The 19,984-nt window shown below is 33.1% G+C and overlaps 1 protein-coding gene across 1 annotated transcript; it reads left to right on the top strand.

Moving 5' to 3' along the window:
- Positions 1 to 553: 553 nt before the first annotated feature.
- LOC141838725 (AP-1 complex subunit gamma-2-like) lies at positions 554 to 19,709 on the top strand. The gene is made up of 19 exons (XM_074726288.1): positions 554 to 659; positions 2,193 to 2,495; positions 2,619 to 2,760; positions 3,246 to 3,419; positions 6,284 to 6,463; positions 6,964 to 7,118; positions 8,607 to 8,697; positions 8,878 to 9,041; positions 11,933 to 11,987; positions 12,577 to 12,699; positions 12,776 to 12,871; positions 14,006 to 14,133; positions 15,379 to 15,483; positions 15,578 to 15,852; positions 17,842 to 17,949; positions 18,043 to 18,120; positions 18,187 to 18,362; positions 18,811 to 18,915; positions 19,317 to 19,709. The coding sequence occupies exons 1-19, from the start codon at positions 628 to 630 to the stop codon at positions 19,410 to 19,412; spliced, it is 2,586 nt and encodes an 861-aa protein (XP_074582389.1). The 5' UTR covers positions 554 to 627; the 3' UTR covers positions 19,413 to 19,709.
- Positions 19,710 to 19,984: the final 275 nt, after the last annotated feature.

The raw sequence follows: 19,984 nt of genomic DNA, 5'->3' as shown, positions 1-19,984 counted from the left end.
ATTTTACGTTATTTTATTCTTGTCTGATTCATTTAATTGGAACCATTACATGAGTGTCGGATGAATTTCAGTAAAATAGCAAAATATTCATGATGAACACTTAAAAAGCATAAATTATATAGTTTACTCGAGTTATGATAGAAATTATGATGTTCACAAGTTTAACTCGCTTGATCATACACAAGTAGTACGATTTATAAATGTCAATGTATGAATGCTAATTTTTATATTAACAATAGAAAATGCAAAAAAATTATCCAATTTACATGAGAAAAATTGGGATTTAATACAAAATGAAAGATTAATTTAAGCTAAATTAAATTACAAAAGTATTTTGGTGGTTGTGTGGTTGAACAATCGTATGCTCGAACGGATTATTTATAAAGAATGAGCTTTCTGGGAAAAAATCTGAAAAATATGCTAGGATTCCCCCCGAAATTTACAAGACAAAAAAAGTAAATTGACCTCCGCAGTGTTCGATTCTGGTCGCTCTCAGATCCGACTCTTCCTCCTCCACCTCTCTCTCTCTCTCTCTCTCTCTCTCTCTTCTTCCAAACAGCTCTCAGTGCCTTGGCTTCCCTAACAGATTCGTTCTTCTCATGTTGGGAAATCTTGGTGGATTTTACAATGAATCCGTTTTCCTCGCCATCGCGGTTGAGGTCAATCATCGACCCTTTGAATCTTCAATTTCCACATTTTTTTGTTTGTTATGTTTTGGACGATTCTAATCAACTTCAGTCCATGCTAGTTGACACGAGAATTCAAGAAATTTGATCTTAATGCGTAATACCAACTGGTAGTTTATCTAAAGATTACGGTATTTGCTGTCTTGCTTTGTAGAATGGTGCCAAGGTAGAGGCAATCTTGGTGTTGTGGCACGATTCCACTTCTACATGATACATGATACACTCTATAAGCTTCATTTTCTTTCCAATAATGGGAAAAATTATAAGCTTTATTGATTTATTTGGGCGTATAGACCTTCATAACTGGATTCCTGGTTCATTGGTGTGATAAAAGACTTGAGGTCTTAGTATTTCCTGTTTCCATACACTAACTGGCACTTTTTAGTTTAGCTTTAGTTCATGCATATGTTCCTTGTAATATGGGCTCCACAAAGATAGAGACCTAACGATATGGAAGGTATAAAATGCTTAAAATCTTGGTCTCATAATTGGAAGACTTATTTTAGATAAATTTATTGCATACCAATGGAATTATATATTGTTGAGTATATTAATTTATTGCACAATTGGAATTATATATTTATTTCATGCATATGTTTCCCTACTCTCTTTTGTTTTTTTTTTTCAATTGGCTGATTGCATTGCCACAAAATATCAGCAAAGGAGGAGAACATTAATTTTGGTCTGGAGTTTTGAATAACTTGATTAGCGCGCTAATGGGTAGGAGGTTAACCTTTCTGGGCATACCTGTGTTGGCATTGAGGATATTTTGATATATTCTATCACACCACTGAGACATCCTATAAAATCAACTTTAAGTACGTAGAATGCTATGATCCTCCATCTCAAACCGTTTAATAAATCAACCCTAATTTACATAGAAATGAGAAACTTTCTCAATGTGAGGCAATATGGTGGAAATTCTTGTCTCATTAACTGAGTAATAAACTAACAAAATACACAATAAGCAAATAAGCACTTTGGTATAATGCCATGGTTAAGACTTAAATCGGTCTTAATCCAATAAGGTTCTCAATTTGGTTACAGGATAAAAATAGATTCATGCCGTCGAGCCCAAATGGTTGGAAATCATGACTTGCTATAAACATAATAGTATTCCTTTTCCCCTGGTGATCAAATTCAAGTAAAAGCATAGGTGAGGGTTTCCCCATAGGATTCTTCATTATCTTAGTTTAATGGTGGGATAAGATTCATATGGTCGACCATAAATGGTTCGAACTCATGTCGTGTTGTAAAAATAGTAATATTCTTTTTTCCCTGGTGATCAAGTTCAAGTAAAAACAATGGCAAGGAAAAAGTTACCTTCACTGCGAGGATCAGTTTTTATTTTTAAATCTGTCACTCAAGATGGGTCAATGGACTTAAAGGCTGGTTGTTTCTTGCCATTTTATTAAAATTGTATTTATATTTTATAAAACTTTGTTTTTCTGATTTAAATTCAACTGATCTTGATTGTTTTCTTTTGTACATAAACTTTTGTTGCAGGGATCTGATTCGAGCTGTACGTGCTTGCAAAACTGCAGCAGAAGAGCGTGCAGTTGTCAGAAAGGAATGTGCTGCTATACGTTCTTCAATCAATGAAAATGACCAATTTTATAGGCACCGTAATCTTGCTAAACTTATGTTTATTCACATGCTTGGTTATCCTACTCATTTCGGTCAAATGGAGTGTCTCAAACTGATTGCTGCTGTTGGCTTTCCTGAGAAACGGATTGGCTATTTGGGCCTTATGCTGCTTCTGGATGAAAGACAGGAAGTACTTATGCTAGTTACCAATTCCTTGAAACAGTATCCATCATCTTCAGTATATAACTCACTGAATTCCTTAGTTGTTAAGCAAGTTCTATTAGCCCTATCTGGATTTTTAAAGTCACTTTCAAAATCTTTGTTCTTTTGACTTGACACATCCAGAGATCTCAATCACTCGAATCATTATATTGTGGGTCTTGCTCTTTGTGCTTTAGGGAACATATGTTCTGCAGAAATGGCAAGGGATCTTGAACCAGAAGTGCAAAGGCTCTTTTTAAGTAGAGACCTAGATATAAAAAAAAAGGTGCACTGTTCATTTTGAGTTTTTTTTCCCATTCAGTTGCATGCCAGACTTGTTTGAATTAAACTTTTGCCTTTTCGTTGTAACTACAAGATTTGAATTTTAAAACTCAGAAAAAACTCAGAAGACAAGTTGCCTAAATTTTCATCTTGGAGTTTACTTGTTTTCATAACCTTCTTTGTTGAGAGCTAGCACAATGACTATATGTTCTGTATATTCTTCTTTTTCATTCCCATTTAATTTATTTTTGTTGATTGTTCTTTATCTTCTTTTTGTGATAAAATATAAGATTGACTGGGTTCTATTAACAAAATTTTCCTCTGCATATCAGTATGTTGATGACATTGTTTCATAGCTTGGAAGTATGAGTATTATCTCAAAATTTATTATCTTAAAATTTTATGTAATTTTTGAACAGTTCTCTTTTAGGATTTCTACTTAAGTTCCCTTATTTTGTAGTCACGTTGAGCTGTTTTCTTGTTTGATAGGCTGCCTTGTGCTCTATCAGGATAATAAGAAAAGTTCCAGATTTGGCAGAAAACTTGATGACTCCTGCAGCTTCTCTGTTGAAAGAAAAGCATCATGGAGTCTTGATATCAGCTGTTCAGCTTTGTATCACTTTATGTAAAGTCAGTGATATTCCCCTTGAGCATTTGAGGAAGGTACCACTTGTTATTGCTAGAAACTGGTATTAGGATATGTCAGTGTTTGTGATCATATGGATATCCTTTCTTCCTGTTCTTAATCTTTGGCTTTATCAAAATTTTCCTGTTCCCTAAGACACCCCTTGCTGATTATGGACTTTTACAATAATCTGGCCTCATTAAAACCAGGGTAAAATGGACGTGTTGTACTAGAATTGGTAAACATAGAAATAAATAGAAGAATATTTTGAAGCTCTGAAGTAAATGAGAGTATATTTATCTTGTAATTAGTTTAGTTGATTGGATTTGTATATTTTAAATACGTCTATTTTTATTTCAAGGCACTTGGTGTGATCACTATCCTTTTGCAAGATTCTCCACTATAGTTAGAGCGCAGTAACTCCTTTTGTTTCCTTTCACCATTAATATGAACCTGTGTTGGTCTAAGAGGATATGATATTTTTGACTATACGATTGAAGCATGACCTTATAGGCATATTTTGTATGGTTTAGTCTTGAACTTCTCTAGTACAGTATACCTAATGAAAAACATAACAGTAGCGATAAGTATTTGAAAAGGACTGTATGCTGTTGCACAAGCATCTAACTGTTCTATTTATTTAAGCTCTTCATAATAAAGTATAATAATAAATTAAGGAAGATATAAATGCAAAATATGTGTGGGAAATAGGTAAATATTTGCTGATAATGAAAAAATTACTTTATCCTTTACTTGTTCAAATTTCAAAGATGTTGAAATAATTTTATTGTTTAAGATCTAATTTATTAACCTTATTAGGTGGGCATATAGCATACTTTCCATAATTTTATAAATTGAATTGTGACCTTGGTATGCTAAAGACTGGCTTTTCACATGTCACTTGGTGGAAGAAGATCCATCAGTGACCTGCATTGGAGAATTTCCTAAGTCTTCATCATCAGTGACCTAAAATAGAGGCTCATTGGTAACGAAGGTGGAGTTGGAGCTCTGAACTTACTTAATTGAGTCATCAAGGTTAACTTAGGCTACTAACGTAAATTGAAATAACTACTCTAACTTTACCTCAGATGTGATATTCGCATTCTGAATTTTTTTCAGAAATAGCAAAAGTATAGGTTGAACATTTTGAACTCATATTGAGATTCATGACCATTTCACTATGGCAATACCTACCAGATCTGCACTTGAACACTACAAGACAGTAAAATAAAATAGCAAAGTCATTAATTGTTATACAGGTTGTTGTATTAATTTAGTTCTGAAATACCAAGCATGGGCAGATTGAACACTGACTCATCATGAACAATTCACTCAGGTGATGCCTAGAAGATCCACAATAGAATCACAGTTTCACCTAAGAAACTAATGACCGGCAAATAAAACTAATCAAATCACCAATAGAATAATAACATACCCAAATGAGAGAACTAATCCATTAACTTTGTTTGATCCATCACTGCTAAAGAATTCTTAAAACTAAGGTAGTAGTAAACTAGTAATTACCCTATCTAGGATTATAAGCCCTCAACTATAATGAGTATTAAATTGAAATTTCACAATATCTTAAGGTTTGCCGTTCTTGTCAAGACCCACATTCTAAGTTCTAATTCAGTCCAAAATCTCTCTTATCAGGAACCATGAGATATGGTTGTATGTTCAATTCAAACTCAATTGGACAGAGACAAATTGAATTAAATTTAACAAAATTTTATATTGACAAGCCAACTCAAATCAAGCTAGCATATAAATCAAATTGACCAAATCAAAATTGTCAATTTGGTTTGACTTGAACCAAATTTGCATTAAGCATAATAGTCTTTAAATTTTTATATTAAACTGAAAAATTTTATAGACCAAAATTTTAAATCAAATGTTCACTATGAATTCAACATATATATTTTTTTTCAAAATTTGTTATGCAAAATAATTTTCACTGTCAAATATTTTCTAATATTTCAAAAATAAATTTGGTTTGGTAAAAAAAATCAAATCAAGCAGAATTTTTTTACCTAGCATGATTGGGTTTCTCAGCTTGAACCATATAATGGATTCCTCTTACACGTAAGGTCCAATTGTGCTCCACCATCACAATCAATCCATTTCAGATGCTACTTGTCACAACATATTCCCGTCACAAATTTGTGATGGGAATCTGGACCGTTCAATCACAATCACCCATTCAATCACAATCATCCATTCAATCTACGATCAGGATTTAATCTTAATTTTAAAATCCAACGGTAGATCACAACATTTGTGACGGGAATTCTATTGTGACAAGTAGCTTTTTTCTATCTCATTATGTCTAGGATTAGATGTGCTCTAATATAATGTGTAACAATTAGTCTAGATCGACAAATTAATTTTGTCAGACCTAACTATTCAAGTAAAATTATTTCAATGCTTAACCCCACACTAATAGTACTTCCTTCATCTAAGCTTATAAATAAAGCTTCTACCTTAGTCCACAAGTCTCCATGTTGGACCAAGTTGGAGTTTCAAAATAGATATCTGTGATTGTTGCAAACTTTTTATTATGGACTTAAAATTATGGTAATATTTTTAGTTTTTACTTTGAGATATTTACATGGATTTTCTTCCAATTGAGAAGAGTTTTTGTATCTTAGCTTAATTTCTTTGTAATTATTTTCATTTTGGACTCATCTGATGCTATGATCCAGCCATTCAATGTTTTAAAGAATATCCTCAGATTAGATACACCTTCATTTTAGTCCTGTAGTTTGTACTTTTAATTGGCACCATTGTTTGTAGTTTTCATCCTTATTCTATTTTATGTTATGTTTTTTTATCACTTTAAATTGAAGCAAATAGCTAGTTTGCTTCAAGTTCTGCTTTGAAACTATTTCATCTTTGATTATAGAGCTGCATAGAGGGTGTGGTTCAAATTTTGAAGGAACTGTCCAACTGTTCATATACACCTGAGTATGAGATTTCTGGGGTTATGGATCCTTTCTTGCAAATCCGAATTCTTAAGTTGATGCGCTTGTTGGGCCAAGGAGATGCTGAATGTAGTGAATATATGATCGACATTCTTGCTCAGGTCTATTTTCAAGTAACCTAATTATTTCTTAAGTGTGAATTATTCTTGCTCAGTTCCTTGAATACACCTTAAAATCTAATGCATACATTCCATATTACATTTATGATCTTTGAAAATTTTAAAATTCGTATTTTTATGAAAAGCATTTTGCTGAATCCTCAAAATTGTCAATTGCAAAGACATGCCAATGTTATTGTTAATGCAAGTTAACAATCTTTGATTTGTGCACTTATATAGTAAATACTTCTTGTATTTCTTTGGCCTTTCTAAATAAATATTCTATGGTAAAGTGCAATAAGATATAATTCTACCATCTTCAAGCTTTGGGTTTGTTTTCATCCACCATGTGGTATATAAATATTGTTTGCTTTAATTTCTATATAGAGCTATAACAAGTTGTAGTTGTGCTTAACAAATCCTAATTCATGTTTCTATTGAATATCTTGTCTGACATATGCAATCACTCAAAATCTGATTGTCCTATATCATTACTATTGTAGGTTGCAACAAGAACTGAATCACTCAAAAATGCCGGAAATGCTATTTTATATGAATGCGTTGAAACAATAATGGGTATAGAAGCTAGTAATGGTTTACGTGTCCTTTCAATCAATATTCTGGGCAAATTCTTGTCAAATCGTGACAACAACATCAGGTATCTTTGCTTCCAATTTCTTATAAATGATTTTATGAATATTTGCACTGGCAGTTCTTAGTGTTTTTTAGGATCAGTGCTATTATGCCCAACTTGTCAAATTGATTTGCTTGCTCTTGAAGACTTTATTTGAGATAATAAATATCTTTTTGAATTTACATATTTACCTAAACAATTTAACCTATAGGTGCTTCATTTATACCTCTTTTAAAAGCTCACTATTATTGGCTAATTGGGCCCATTTGTAAATGTGTGATATAGAGGTCTATTTGTAATATTTTATATTCATAATCATATTTATATATCGGTAGAGGGAGGCTACACACCTACTAAGGATTCTATGAGGAATAATTTTCATTCGTACTATTCCGTATTTATAATACTATTTATATATAGGTAGAGGGAGGATGCCATAACATCCTCCACTCTTCATGGCTAAGTTCTATTCAGTATCTTTCCATAAAATGCTATATTTTCTTCCACTATAGGTGCATGGATGTGCTTGCTTTATTCACTAGTGTCTCCTTACTATGATAAATTATCTTCACGGTCCAAGTGCATTTTTGTTTGTTGTTGTTATCTCTAAAATGTTACCATTGTTATTCTTGTGAGATATATTGTGCTTTTACCTTTACTATTGTGATATTTTTGAAACTATTCGTTTCTTTCCCTCTTCGCCATCTTTACTTAAATTTGTGCATGAAATTCTCCCTCTTCCTACTTCTTTCCATCCCCATTGGTGGAAATAACATTCATATTGTTTTAACTTCTTGAGTTTGTGTAAGTTCTTCCTGTTCTAACATATTTTCGAGTTCACTTCTTTCTTTCCCTCTACACCGTCTCTACCTGAGTTTGTGTAGGAAGTTCTTTCTCTTTTCTATCCCTAATGGGAGAAGAGATGTCGTTGGTGTAAAGATATAGTTGTATGACTGATTAACTAGTGTTACTCACCAACATATATAATCCCTATGCCTAATAATGTATAAATAACTATCAATGCGAGGCTGAACTTATGATTTCAAATAGATTGCAAAATTATCACTATACCTTTGCAAGTTTATGTGCTACATCATGATGTTATTATGCACAACAGTTTGATCATTGGGGGAATTGAATGGAAATGTACTCATTTTGTTGTAATTTGAAACTGCTTTAATTGTGAAAAAACTAGCATATACGTTCTTCATTTTTAAACAGGGAACACAACTTTTTTACGCTTGATTTTGCATTTCATATTCTCACTGATGAAGTTATGCACTTTCTTTTTCTGGGGACCTTTAATTCTAATTTCAAAATTTGATTATTGACTATTTAGAGCAAGTCTTATTCCTTTTATTGTTCAAATCACTATTTATTTGATTACGACCATTCAAGTGTGCTTGTATTTGAGGAAAATTGAAGTTAATTTCAACTTACTAATTCTCTGACTTAAAAGGTTCAATTTCTGTTGATAGAAATGCTTCTAATTTTCTTCCCCCTTTCTCTTAGATATGTTGCACTCAACATGCTCATGAAGGCGGTCACTGTAGACTCACAAGCTGTGCAGAGGCACAGATCAACAATCCTTGAATGCATGAAGGTAGGGAGTGCTTTAAGAATAGGTGGCATTCCTATAAAACTAGAAAACATATTTTCTTTTTGTTTGCTATTTGGAAGAGACACCATAAAAATTCACTTATAGCATGGATGAACTAGAGCTTCTGTTATAGTTTTTATGTCTGTTGGGAATCATCATATTTCATGTATCAATCTCTTTCAGGATTCTGATATCTCCATTCGAAAGAGGGCACTGGAGCTTGTTTTTCTTTTAGTCAATGAGACAAATGTGAAGCCTTTGACAAGGGAACTTATTGGTTATCTAGAAGTGAGTGATCAAGATTTTAAGGGTGATCTAACTGCCAAAATTTGTTCAATTGTTAAGAAGTAAGTGAAAATGTCAGCCTTCACTTAAAAATAATCTATGGAGATTAGTTCTAATGATTAGGCCTTCTAACTTAATGCAATTGCATATTTATTTTCCTTATGCCATTAATGATATTAAATCATGAATTAATCTAAGGGTAAAAGCCATAGAAAGCCTCTAGATTTTCTTTTTGCCCCTGACCAAAGTTCCTTTATCAAATCCTTTTATTTGAAGTTCCAAAATACGTTTAGAAAATTTATATGAATATTCCTTCAGTTGTATGTTGGCTGCTGACCATTGTCAATGTCTGGCCGACCAATCAAGGGAGCCTTAACAAGGAATTTTAGAGAACTAGGGGGCCCTTTTAGGGCCTATATGTTTGTATGTTATTGGTGAGATTTGAACCCGGACCTCTACCATGGCAAAAAATTACAACTACCACTAGGAATTTTTAATGACATTTTTCACAATGGAAGTAACATTTTTATTATAATCTTATAACATAAAATATAATTATATATAGAACTATGCTTTACCCAAAATATTGATTTATGCAATAAGTATTTTTTAATTATATATAGAACTATGCTTTACTCAAAATATTGATTTATGCAATAAGTATTTTTAATTGCTTTTATTTTTTGTGTAGACCCGTTTCACTTTGGTAAAGATGTTTTTAATTTTTTTAAAATATTTTTTATGCTCTAAAAGTGCAGAACCATATTTTAGGCATCACACCTCAATAAATAGGCATCCTAAAAGATGATTCTGTCATAAAAAATTATTTTTATGTTTTGTGTAGGCATCACACCTCAATGAAGACATTTTAAATATTTTTATATGTTTTTTGCGCTTTGACAATGCGGAACCATGTTTTGGTTAAAATACGATTCTACGTTATAAAGGTATCCTTGGCTTTTGCTTTTATACGTAAGCATCACTACACATCTTCAATCATGTAATGTATAGATTATGTGCAAGTGTTAGAAATGCCATTAGTGATGTGTAATAATAGCTATATGAGAAAATGAAAGTCAATATATATTTTTGTAATATGATTTTTTGGCATAGAGGTTGCTAACTTTCACTTTTTATGCTGGTATAATTACACCTTAACAGTGATATCTCACTGAAATTATAGACCATTTTTTGGTCATAACATGGCTCTCTAATAAAAAGAATATGTTAATTTTTGTTTCTTATATGAGCATCATTACACATAGCTAATGACATTCTTAACATTTGCATGAAAATTTTGACATTGGGATAATGTAAAACCATATATTTCCAAAAAGCCAAAATAATACCTTTATAAATACTATAATATGTTTGATAAAAAAAACTCAAAATATGCTTCCATATTATCCCAATGTAAAACATACATGCAAATGCTAAGAATGTCATAACATGTGTAACATGTGTAGTGATACTTAAATATTAAAATTAAAGCCATTGGATACCTCTATAGCACATAACTGTGGTTTCATTTTGCAGTTTTAGAGTGCAAACAGAATAGAACTATCTTTATTAAAGTGCAGTAATGCCTATACAAAAGGGAAGACATTATAAAGCTTGTGACACAAAACCACAGTTTGCCAAAAGTATGGTTCTAAACTTTCAGAGTTTAAAAATGTAAAAACATTAGAAATATATATAATGAGGTGGAATTATGCCTACATGAAAAAATGCAAGCCATCAAAAATATGCATGGCTTAGAATCGCATTTTGATAGTTTGAATAAAATATGATTTTGTATAAAATTATATTCTTATGTTATAAGACTGCTATATGTATTTTAGTTCCATTTTAATTAGTTTGATAGAGTTACCCTGGTGGTTTTGTAAATTTTGCCACAAAGAATGCGAGTTTGAATCCCACTAATAACATATAAATTTATGTGCTCTAAAAAGCCTCTAATTTGTAAAATACCTTGCTAGGACCCCCTTGACTAGCTGACCAATTGCTAACGTGATTTCAGTTGGCTGTCAAAGTGCTTTAGTGGTCAATCAATGGTGGAATATTTCAATGCATATTCTAGGCTATTTTTGTGACTTCAAATAAAAAGGCTTTATTTGGGATTTTTTGATAAATATGCTTTGGCTGCGCAAAAATGAAAATTAAGAGCCTTTTTAGGGTTTTCCCCTTAATTTATATGCTTGTTCATTCTGAAATTTAGATTGCCCTTTATTTCCACATTTGTGCATTTGCATTGGAAGCAAAGATGCCAAATGTAGGGTAAATGATGGATGACTATATCAAAGATGCTCTAGATACAGACTATGGACAATGGTTTTTTTTATTATGTTGAAATAATTAGAATAATGAAAACTCTAATGAATGGTAGCATAATGCAAAAAATATTTAAAGGGCTTGTGTACTAGCTATATAAACTTTTCACATTAATTTAGATAAAATTTCTCATCGCCTCTTTTTGTGTGATACAAAACTGAAAAGAACCTTTTAGAGAAATCATCAGTATTGAAACGATAGTAAGCCTATATTAGCATTTTCAACAATGTGGCGGAAATTCATTGGAGGGTGATTATATGGCAACAATTGTTGTGGGGAGCATTCATGAAGCTCTCACATGCAACATAAAAGGCAACCAAATGGACTTCTTTGTCTAAAGGAAACTATTCAAAAAATCAAATGAAAAAAGGAAGCTAAGAACTCTATATTGATCACTAAGACAAAGACTTAATGTACATTTAGATTTATGTAGCTAGTAGAAAACTCTCTATTGATCAATCACTTGCCTTGCTGCACCTTAGAACTTGAGAGTCACCATACAGGCTCTTTTATTGGAGTACAGTTATTAGCGTGAGAGGCATCATGATTGGTTGTAGTTTTTCTGCCAGCATTTGAGTTATCCTTCAAAACAAAGCTATTTTGAACTCCATATGTTTTGTAGGTTTTCACAGGAGAAGAAATGGTATATTGACCAGATGTTCAAGGTTTTATGTATTGTAAGTGATACTGAATTATCTGAGAAGTGCATGCATTTCTTTTTACAGTCTAAATTAACTGTTAAACTGTATGCATGTGTACATTGATTTTATAACGCTTAGCTTTTGTAATCATTTTGGAAAATAGAGAATACGAGATATGTAGACATGCAAATAAAATTATTTGGTTGGCTTACTTCTTAACTTGAAAAACCTAGGCTTTTAAAGCACAATGGGTTTCAAAAGCTAATTGATTAGTACATACTGAGACTCTATGGTCAGTCTGAAACATGCAGAATATCATGGTTTTAACTGTTATCTTGAACATTGGTAAAAGAATATTTCTCTTCAAAATATTTAAGAACCTACAGTATGCTGGTGTTTTTTCCCTCTTGGATAACACAAATTCTTGATGCAAACTTGTTGGCTATCAGTATTGCTGGATAATTTTTCCCACTAATAAAGCTATTTTTGTCATTGCAAGCATTCACTTCATGTTAAATATACCTCAGATTTGCATCACTTGTTTGAGTTCATAATCACTACTAGATGGTTCAGTATTGAGGATTTTCACCAAAATATAGTTGTGATTTATTTATGATTTTTGTAGGCTGGGAATCATGTTAAAGATGATGTATTGCATAGTCTCATAATTACAATAAGCAATGCCCTTGATATACAAGGCTATTGTGTCAGATCACTATACAAGGCACTCCAAAATCATCCTGAGCAGGTGAGTGAAACTATTTTTTAACATGATATTGACTTCAGCCATTTTTGTTTTCTTTATGTTGTGATTTATTCCATAGGGAAGTTTAGTGCGAGTAGCGGTATGGTGCATTGGTGAATATGGTGACTTGCTGGTTAATAACATAAAGGTGCCTGAAGTGGAGAATCCAATGAATGTAAGTTCATACCTCTCTGTATTCCACTAGAAAATACAGTTTATTTTCTTATCACATCTAGTTAATGGTCTCTTGATCAACATTATGTCTAATATTATGATTGTGACATTCTAATTTAATTCCACATGTAAAATTGTGGGCTAGTTGCTTTGATGGATGAGCTATCAATTTGAGTTTAAACATTTTTGACCAATTTGACTGACAAGTTTAATGAATCAGTTTTCTCATCTCGATTATTAGCATCACATCATAGCCATTGTGTGTTTGGGAAAAACTGCAGTGTAATGGTGGAGGCCATTGGGCTTTAATGCCATTGATGGAAATTGTTCTCGGTTTTATAGGGTTTTGCACTATTATTACATCCTAGAATTGTGAGCTAATCAAAAGGGTTTATAGGCTTATATGGGTGAGCTATTATTAACTTGGGCTGAAGAATTTTGGACCAAGTTATCAGGCCCAATAAAATTAATGAGTCAATTGTCTCATCTGGTTGGATTGTTATAATGGTTGCAACAATTAAATTGAGTCAGAGACAATCTTGCATCGCATACTATTTTCTTATTTTTTTGAACTTTTGTACAGTTCAAGCTTCAAATCCTGCTGCTACTGAAATATTTTGGGCGTGCCATTTTCTTTTCCAAAGTAGCACAGATAATCCAATAACACTGGATAACTAGATAAGAGTATTTGATTCCTCAGATCTGATTTGTTGGCAGAACTTATTCTGTAGGTCATTAGCCCTTTCTGAGTCAAGAGAAGATTTACTTCTCTGACTGACATCTATTATGAGATTTAGATTTACTAGAACTTTGAGATTTATTAGCCCTTTTTCCTTATTGATGAGGAGGATGGCCAAAAGCCATATATATATATATATATATATACCATCTAGGAGGATCAGCTGCACCAAACAATGGACTTCTTGATCTTGCAATTGAAAACTTCAAGAAGCTGTCAAAACTCTTGGTCCATTATTACATTCTGTTAATTCCTCAAACATTGTCTTTCATCTTAAGTTTTTTTTATAATCAATTAAAATAGTTCCAATCCTAATGAATAGCTGATTACTATTTTCCCACCTATGTTTAATGTTTTAAAAAAGTATTATTTCACTTTATGATGTCTTGTTTGCAGATAACAGATTCTCATGCTGTTGATGTTCTGGAGGCTTCTTTAAAACACCACTTATCAGATATTACCACTCAGTCAATGTGTTTGATTGCTCTTTTGAAGCTATCATCTCGTTTTACATCAACCTCAGAGCAAGTTCCTACATCAAATTGATTCAATCCTCTTTTTCTTATTATCAATTATCACCATTTTGGCTTTCATTTTGATTGCTTGTACCACAATTTTTGTGTTAGGTTTAACAAAACCTTATTTTGAGTTAATGATTTTTGACTTGGGAATTCAGTATATCCCCATGATCTTCTCTTTGTACTTTTCTTTTACCACCAAGATTTGACCTATCAGTATGCTATCACATTTCCATATACCTATATACGTGTATATTAGGTGTAACAAACCTCATGCTGTGCTCTACAAATGCATGCCCATTGTTCTCATTATCATGGTTTTTGACTAAGGAGTTCTTTATATCTCCAACGATCTTTATGCAATTCCCTTTTATTACCAAGGCTCACATTTGCATATACTGATACAGGTTTATCTTTGTGCTCCTATTAAGTTCTCTCAAAAAGAATTGATTCATATGAATCTATATGAAAATAAAATACCAAAATATGAAAATGTATGGATATTACAAGAAATGACTTTTATTTACACTTTCTTTAGAATCAAATTTAGTCTGAAAATTATAAATTTTGAGCTTTCACTTTTGTCAAGACGATATATTGTTTGATTTTCATTGATGCTAAATTGCTATTGATTTTTCTAGAAATGGTCATGACCACTGTTTTATACAGTCAAAAGGCCATTAAATCATTTTTCTAATGTTGAATTACTTTGCCAATAGATTTTTAATCTTTTTACAGTTAAATTTAAATGTAATTGATGTTGAGTTATTCAAACAAACTAGTTAAGAAGCATAGCATCCTCACTTAAACTAGCAATCTTTGCCTAGCATGTTGAGGAAATTTATCTTTGGATTTGCATATGTTTATTCTTTTTTAAAACGTCAGTTCTTTTCTTCTATCCATTTTATTTGCTAATTCTGGGTTTTAATTGTATATTATTTTCAATGTTTGTTGAGACACTGGATGAAGTTTGAGCGATCCTAGTTAGCCTTCTTGCAAAGCAAGTTTTATGTGCATCACTCCTAGTCATTTAAATTACATGTCATTCTACTGTTATTCTATATTAGGCAATTTTTTAAAGTTGCATTCTTCTAAATTTTAATACTTTCATTGCATATTGTTTCAGCAAATTTTTAATGGATGATGTAGCTTGTTCTCATCATGCAAAATAGTTTTCTTGTTTTTGCTATTATAGAAACTTATTGATGGTTGCATTCTATTCCTAACATTTCAATTATTGTTTATTTACAGGAGGATAAGAGAGATAATTATTCATCACAAGGGAAGTGCTGTGCTTGAATTACAGCAAAGAGCAATTGAATTCAACTGTATAATCCAGAGGCATCAGAATATAAAGTGGGTACTTAACTCTTTGGGCACTATAATTCAGTGTGATCTGATTTGCTTGTTCTCAGACTTTTGATTTCTGATTATTTTGATTAATATGCAGATCTTCTTTGCTTGAGCGGATGCCTTCTTTGGATGAGTCTGCTCACATTGGAAAAAGAACTAGCTCTTCACAAGTGAATGTTTCTGCAGTTAAAGTTACCCGATCAACTCCTGTAGCATCACCTAGCTTTCCAAATGGTGTTGCCCATGCACCAATAAATCCCCTACTGGATTTACTTGATTTAATACCAGATGATAACCCAGTTCCAAATTCATCCACCAATGATATTGTGCAGGATTTGTTAGGCATTGGCTTGGGAAACCCTTCAACCTCAGGTCTTGGCTTTTTTTACTTTCTAGTATTGAATTATTTGTTTCTGCATATAACAAATCCATGTTTTCAACCTACTTTGTTTCTGGTATATGTTCTGATGTTTATGACCATTCTTTACAAAATGTATCTCTGCTACACAGATTTTAAAATTCTAGCTGTGCCTAACTCTACTGACTTTGCTACATAATATGGTCCTTGCCCTAAGATTATTTCTCGGTATGTATTAGATACCAGTGCATACATTCATGAGATACTTCGGCTATTTGACTTTTCACTATAAGCCATGGTTTGAAATCTCATTCTATGCATGGTTAAAACATATTGTTCCCATAAATTACCAAAATTCTAGCACAATGTCAAAATTGTACTATTCTAGATGGGCACAAATTCAAATGCTATAGAGTTGTCTCCTTTCTCGTGCTATGCATTGCAATGTTATTATGTATTGTGTGAAGATACATGGATCTATATGCGAAAACCCTTATTGTGATACAGATAAATAAAGGAAGTTACCTAGGTTTCAGGTTCCAAGAGATTCTTCCCCACTAATTCACATGTTATCAGAGTTGAGATACTTGAGACATTCTCTTTAACACATGTTTCTTTTTCCATGACTTTGTTTTTCAGACACTACCATTACATTAAAGCACTTTTCTTCGTCCCATGTTTTTTTTTTTTGCCTTTTCCTCCAAAAGTTGCCACTACATCAATGGAAAAGTTGCATCGCCTTCATGACTGGGACCTTGCGATTGTGAAGGACACAACTCGAGGGAGTTATGTTTGCAGAGCTCAACCTCCATTGAATTGACAGTACAACAGCTTATCTCCGTATTGATTAAAAACCCATCACCATTGTTCTGCATGTTGGTCATCACTATGCATTGCTCCTGCAATTGCTGCCTGTCGAAGGGAGCCTGCAGCAGCCTCCTTCAATGTCGTGAAGCACTCTTCTTCCTTCTATGTCATTATTGGTTCCTCTCCTTGTTTATAGCTTCTCCTCCAAGGACTACTATAATGTCATAAGACTCTTTTGATCCACATCATACACTCGTTATTCCAGTACTAATTTTGCCAACCAAGTCCAGCTCTCAGTGTTTAAATGAGATATATTTATGGGCATGTGCAAAACATCACTTTACTAAGGAGGATATAACTATGGGTTTACTCGTGAGTAATATAGCTATATCATGATAATCAAGTCCTGATATATTGTCATTTCATCGAAGAGAGAAGTGGAATCTAAGGGGAATTGGTTGATTCACAAAGTCTAGAGGTCCTATATTTAATAAGTTGAGATTCCATGATATCTTTGAGCCAACTTAACTGGTGTTGGGGATCTTAGTAGATGCAATCCTCACATATATAGATAGTGGTGCCTAAGCTTGGGCTTCGGTTGTGGATATTCATCCATCACTAATTCACACATTTTTAGGTTCAAGACCAAAGGAGGGCAGCATACCCATCGCTCATGTTTTCTGGCATGCATCTTATAATGAGGGGAGAAATTGTATGTGTTGTAATGCTATTGTGAATTATAGTGATTTGTGGGGAAGTGGATGTAGCTGCTGCAGTTGTCTATAAAGATGCATTGAATGAAAAGAAAAGACAAGCAGTTACAGTCTTACAATAGGAATTCCCTCCTTGCTTCTTCGAGCTGCTTCTTCTAGGTCTTCTAATGCAGCACTTTTGTGCATCACCTTGTTTATCATCTAACATCTATGACGCATCTAGATAACCCATAGGACCAAGACAGTAATACTACTTTGACATGAGTAGAACATGTACTTTGTTTCAGCTTAACTAGTATGATCCTTTTCGACAGGAGCAATAATGTATGTGAACCATGAACTTAAATTGTTGTTCAAACATTTGCTTCTCCTTTCTAGACTGTGGCGAAAACAAAACTTCATTAGCCATAGCCATAGTAATACTTTATTCCGTTACGGCTTCTTGTGGCACAATATAGTAGTGTGGTTTTACTTTTCATGAAGGTACCACCACACCGTCAGTGGGTACAGATATTCTGTTGGATCTTCTTTCAATTGGAGGAACTAATGATCAAAATGATGTGTCAGCATTGGATGTCTCCTCCAAACAAGGTACTAGTTCAACAAAAAAGCGAGGCATTTCATAATCATGTTTGTGTATCTTGTTATCTGAAATCTGATGTTGTATTCTTCGATACGTAACAGGATCTGCGCCACTAACCAATCCATCCACTTTTGAAGTAATGGATTTGCTGGATGGGGCTCCAGAGGATAGATCACCTGGTAATTGTGTTTGAATTTTGCTGTGATAAAAGGGAGCTTATTAATCTTATGTTAATTCTTGGACAGATGATGAACATCCAGTTTATCCATCTATTATCGCTTTCCAGAGTGGCACCTTGAAGGTTGCTTTCACCTTCACAAAGAAACCTGACAAACCACAAGTCACACAAATCCAAGCTACGTGTACAAACTTATCGACAGACGAATATATGGATTTCATTTTTCTAGCAGCTGTCCCTAAGGTGTGTAACGAAAATTTTGTGGATGACCTCTTTTGGAGCTTCATTCTTCCCCTTGCTGTCTACATGCAACCTTAAACCCAGAATCGACATGATAAATTGCTACCAATGGATTTGGAAAAGAAAATCAAATTCATGCCTGCTAATGTTGATATATCATACAGAAGATTCTCCAGGAAAGAGCAAAACCAGTGGAGTTCCATCTCATGGAAAATTTATAATCACAAACACACGTAAGAAAAAAAAAATTTATAATCACAAAGCAGTAGTGAAGCAGAAGAAACCATGAATGTGTGGAAAGCTATTTCTTTAGTAGATTTAAGTTTTTAATCAATTCGCATAATATGGTTGAATGCAATGCCTTTTTTGTTCATTTGCCATCTAGTTGTGGCATAGCATTAATTCACAAGAGAAGAAATATGATATTACATGATTTCTTCTTGTTATCTAGTTTATTCAGCTACGCTTAGAACCGGCGAGCAGCAGTATTCTTCCAGCCAACGGCAATGGGACAATCACTCAAACTCTGACTCTAACTAATTCCCAACACGGGCAGGTAACACAATTTGACTACTTTACAAATTGCGAAACCAACAACAAACAAGTAATTACAAATTGCGAGTTCTATGGCTCATGGGATAACAAATGCACCAGTGTTCTTCATTCATTCATTCACCCATGTTTCATCAAATAGACATCCATCAGAAATTATTCTTTTAGCCTTTTGTCATTTTCAAGTTTGCATTCATCAAGAAATGTATACATATTTGTAAAACTATAATTTGGTACAGTAGAATATGTGATAATCAGTTGCTTGAATGGTTCATAACAACACTTTTGCAAATGTTGCATAAGAGATTTTGAGTATATTTTTAAGAAGATATCTAATTCTTCAATCTTTATATTTTGTATTCAGTTTTACTTCCATGGCTTTACTTTTATCTCTTGTCACTTCAGAGACCTTTGGCCATGCGTATGAGGATGACTTACAAAGTAAACAACCAAGAAAAGCTAGAACAAGGACAAGTCAACAACTTCCCCCCTGCATTATGACCATTTGTTATAGTTCTTGTTGAATTTTTCTCTTTCGATCCCCTTTTTCTTTCCAGTTCTTAGATTTTGTATCCATTTTTTTTCATTGCTTCAAAAATAAACTGCAGTACAACTCGATCAACTTAATAACACAGTATTGTGCAAGCATCCTACTACAGTAGAGATCGAATCTGAGAATTGAGTAGTCTTTGAACTGCATGTGCATGAGAATTGAGAGCAGCATTCCCAGCTTTCTTTTTGTCTTTTAGCAGTACAGGGATTCCACTCATTCCCAGGCCATGCCTATGCAAACAAACACACAACACCAGCTAATAGATCACTGCTGCTCATTCAAAGCTTCACTAAGTTCTATATTCATCTCATTCATTGAACCCTTTTGGTGGCATTTCTTGGATCAGTCCATGAATAATCAATACATCCCTCCACTCATCATACTGTGGAAAGCTAGAAAACAAGAACATATTTCATCATTTTGCTGCATGCATGGGAACATGTTTGAAGATGTCTTCCAGTTTGCTGTGAGTCTGCTCTTCTTTTCATGCAAAGGAATCAGTCCTTGAAAAACTAATCCA

The sequence above is a fragment of the Curcuma longa genome, chromosome 11 (assembly GCF_044706935.1).
Source record: "Curcuma longa cultivar G26 ecotype Majalengka, Jawa Barat chromosome 11, ITB_CL_G26_1.1, whole genome shotgun sequence".
In the NCBI taxonomy this organism is placed as follows: Eukaryota; Viridiplantae; Streptophyta; class Magnoliopsida; order Zingiberales; family Zingiberaceae; genus Curcuma; species Curcuma longa.
This window is presented reverse-complemented; position numbering and strand designations above follow the sequence as displayed.